This window comes from Coffea eugenioides, unplaced genomic scaffold (genome assembly GCF_003713205.1).
Source record: "Coffea eugenioides isolate CCC68of unplaced genomic scaffold, Ceug_1.0 ScVebR1_186;HRSCAF=759, whole genome shotgun sequence".
Classification (NCBI taxonomy): domain Eukaryota; kingdom Viridiplantae; phylum Streptophyta; class Magnoliopsida; order Gentianales; family Rubiaceae; genus Coffea; species Coffea eugenioides.
The window spans coordinates 14329-18343 of record NW_020862304.1 but is presented as its reverse complement, the minus strand read 5'-3'; the positions used below and the strand labels follow the sequence as shown (position 1 = coordinate 18343).

At 33.7% G+C, this 4015-nt stretch overlaps 1 protein-coding gene across 1 annotated transcript; it reads right to left on the bottom strand.

Annotated features, from left to right (window-relative positions):
• Nucleotides 1-2139: 2139 nt before the first annotated feature.
• LOC113755962 (jasmonate O-methyltransferase-like) lies at nucleotides 2140-3339 on the bottom strand (the record flags this gene model as incomplete). Its single annotated transcript, XM_027299796.1, has 2 exons — nucleotides 2140-2532; nucleotides 3067-3339. Coding segments are annotated over 2 exons (666 nt in total), but the record flags the coding sequence as incomplete, so codon positions are not given.
• Between the last annotated feature and the right edge of the window lie 676 nt (nucleotides 3340-4015).

The window sequence follows — 4015 nt, the reverse complement described above, 5'->3', positions numbered from 1 at the left end:
ACATGCTTCTGCAATAAAAGAGAAGACCAAATGAGTGTGGACAAAAGGAAACATCATATCTTTGACTTCTTTTTACAAAATCTGAGTGGAGGAAATTATGAAGTGAGAGGAATGGAATTTCTACCACCTTTTATGCAGAAACACAGGGGAAAAGCCTGGCATCACCATACGTAGCTAGTTTTCCTTCTTGCAACAAGTTTTCTCTCTAGTTAAGAGTTCTTAGAGAAGCATTTGGTTTTTCACTTGTAACCATCTTGTACAAGAACATAGCAGGAATTGGAGAGCTTTACCTTCAATTGGCTAAGCTTTCTTTTACCTTTCTTATACTTGTACTTCATGATGTTTTGCATTAATAAACTTGTGAGTTTGATTGTTAAATCATTCATGAGTAGCTAATTTCCTTTATCTAGGGAGTAGATGAAGCTTATGGCCAAATGATATGAAGTGATTGTGATTTATGCTTGTTATGTCTTGTATTAACTTATCTACTTGTGTATGTTGGATTACTTGTTGTTGCTTGATCACCAATAGCAGGTTTATAGTTGTTTTTACTCATTGAGAAATGGTAAAAATAATGGAATGACATAAGTAGAGCTTGAGTAGTATATTCATGAGAATAGAAATACATTCAAGTGGATAAAATCTATATTTCAGGTATGCACAAAACAGATTTAGTATTTTCCAAGAGATTAGGAAAAACTAATCTGTTTTAACCCATTATTATCATGAAAATGTGATTTTGGTATTGTTGGAAATGAATCATTGGTTAAACAAGAGCAGTAACAAGTGTTAAATTCATTCGTTTTAGATCTTTTGTGTTATATGTGGAATCTACATCCCTAGATCTTAATATTTAGTGAATTCTACTTCTATTGTGAAATTGCATTTATCTATTTAAGAATTTTTGTAGTTGAATTAAAATCTGAAGTTTCTGCTCAAATTAATTGTAAGTCTAAATAATAGAGTAAATTAGTAGCTAATAATTGTTTTAATTGCTCCTCGTGGGATCGACCCGATACACATCTTGTACTACAATTGCGACCTGTATACTTGCAGTCCAACGGGTGTAAATTCGGAATTAAACTTGCACTTAAAGTAAAAACCCGTCAATATCTTCTCTCTGCAATTTCTTCCTTTGATCAAATTATTGATATCTACATCAAAGCACTTTTCCTGGCTGTTTTCGTGATCTCAGTTGCAAGCTTAAGTCGGTTTCATTGCAACCACCTTAAGTTTGAAGGGGTGTTAATGTAAACAATTATGTTGCATCAATCCTAAATTTCTCTGACAGACATGCATCTAGATACAAGGCGGAGAAAAGGCAGCGAGAAGGGTCAACAAAACGTACACATCCTTGATGGGGAGTTGCTGATTGCCGCTTCGGAGATTGTTATGAAAGTAAGCACATCAAACATAGCATAGATATATAGATCTGAAAATCAATTGATGTAATAGATCTGACAAATAATAAACTAGATCATAATATTGAAACGCCAAGAGTATTTCTACCATATGAATATTACTGTAATCCAATAAATCTATTTGCATGTCTTCCGATAGTTAGACTTGATAAAAACTGCTTCAAGTCTAAAGAAAAAAAAAATTAAATCTAACTTCTAGATTTGGTTTTTGAAATCTACCAAATCTTTAATATATCACCCACATGAGACAGACAAAAAAGCAAAAATCTCCCGTTAGAAAAATTTAGGATTGAAAGAATTTCTATCTTAGAGAATAATGTTTCACTAAAAAACTAGAAGAGAATGTATTCAAATAAAGAAAATAATATAGGGAGAGGCCCACTCCCATAGGGAAGCATGAGATTATCTGGTCTCTTCCCATGGAAGAGTCAAATGAAGTTTTGGTTAGGACTTTTAAAGAGAAGTTCTAGAAAGAGAAAGAAGAGAGAATACATTTCGCATGCCTTAAAAATAACATTAAAGTTTGAAATCACAATGGCAATTCCACTGTACATACCAACACCAATGGGTCTTATATTAAAATCAATAACGAAAATTCAGCACACTTCCTGAAATGCTGAATGATGACAAGCAAACGAAAATTTAGCAACGAAGTAATGGGTTTTCTTGTGCAAGCAGCATTCAGCTGATAGAATAGCACCAATCTGTTTAGATTCTTTCAGTTCTTGAACATTTGGAGACCCTTTCTCGTAACCGATATGACCAAATTGATGAACATGGGCGTGGTCTTTGAGTATTCATCCACCAGTTCTGCATATTTCATGAACAAATCATCTGTAATATCTCCTCCAAAATGAGATTCGAACATAGATTCAACTACGGCCCTAATGGACTTCGCTACTCTGCGACCCTTAGATGACAGTTGGTGTTTGTTCTCCTCGATTCTACAAACAAAGTCGCTTTGGAAATCCGCGTCCCACTCAAATTCAAATGCTTTTAGACCGTTAATCACGAAAGAACCTTCTTGTTCTACCTCAATTCTAACTTCATCCACAGATGGAGCATAGTAAGGGACATTAAAGGAATCGATTTTCTCCTCTAGAACACGTCCCTGCAATAATTAAATTAAGTAAATACTACTGATCATGACTAGAAGTTTAAGGAAAATAGCTTGCTACAATTATAAAATCGAAGGTTTTCAGTAAACAAAAATTCCAAAAATTCAATTAATACTAAGGACACAAAATGCCATGTGCTTAAAACTACATTAATGAGTGCGTTTAGATAGAATATTATTTGAAAAAAATTAAAATAATTACTGCAGTATTTTCTGTGAAGTGATTATGTGAAATATAAAAGTGGTTAAGAAACAAAAAGGTAATTAAAAAACGTATATGTGACATAAGTCATTTTTTCCTGAATAATCACATATTTGAACATGCCCTCGGTGAGGACGAATAACACATTTACATCACATCACTAAAAAAGTGAAAAAGAAAAAGTGAAATAGACGTGTGTTTAGATAGAAGATTATTTTAAAATTTTTAAATAATTATTGTATCACTTTTTATTATATAATATATATATGAAATAAAAAGATAATTTAAAACTGTTTATAATACAGAATTAAAGTATTGCATGTTACCTCGGAAACCATGCTCATTAGGGCTTTGGCTAAAAATTCCCACGTATGGAAACTACCTTCCATGGAGGGATCTGTGGAGGTCCTGCCTAAGAATGATAGGACCATGTGGCCACCAGGGATCATCTCTTCTGACCGTGACTTGAGAAACCGTGAAAAGTCTTTCTGAAACTGCAAGAAGTATGCCTTCCTAACGCTTGGTGGACTTGTGCTGGAAATGTAGATCTTTCCTTTGTTTAATGGTACGGCAGCAGCTTCATCCAGATGAGGAGGAACCTATTCATCAGCAGCATGTCAGATTGGTATTGCTATCAGACGTTTAGTACAGAGCACAATTGTTTTTGTGACTTCGTAAATGCTACACGGTGACTTCTTTACAAGTAACAAAGTTTCTATGCCTTGGTTTGTTAGTCACAAACTCACAATAAGACATCACCTGGAAAAAGAATAAGCATTTCCAAAGAAATTGAACCTTCAAAGATAAATTTTAGTAATTAGTCTTTAGGTTAAAAAAAAAACAATTTCACTTTATTAACAAAAGTATAAAACCGCCGATTCACAGTTCGTTCCAATTTGCACAGCTTGCATGGTTCATATGATTTTAACCGGTGCTTAGACCTAATCAATCCAAAGCATGAATCAGATTGAAGTCATGCTAGTTCTGTGGTACAATCGATCGAACTAGTAAGTCCGATCCGATTTTCAAAATATTACCTAAATATTAAAAGTCAAAAAGAAAACACTTTAAGTGGCACGCTAGCCTGGTTATCAACAGTTCAACAACTGCAAATGCTACGAATTTAATCATTTCTTGATAAGCAAACCACCCACATTTTGCCCCGCCACCCAACAAATACTTGGATACATTAAAAGAAATATTTTGAAAAAGTAGAAATCAAGTGATGGAAAAAAAAAATGTACAAGAGGACACAATTTAACAGAATCAATCATT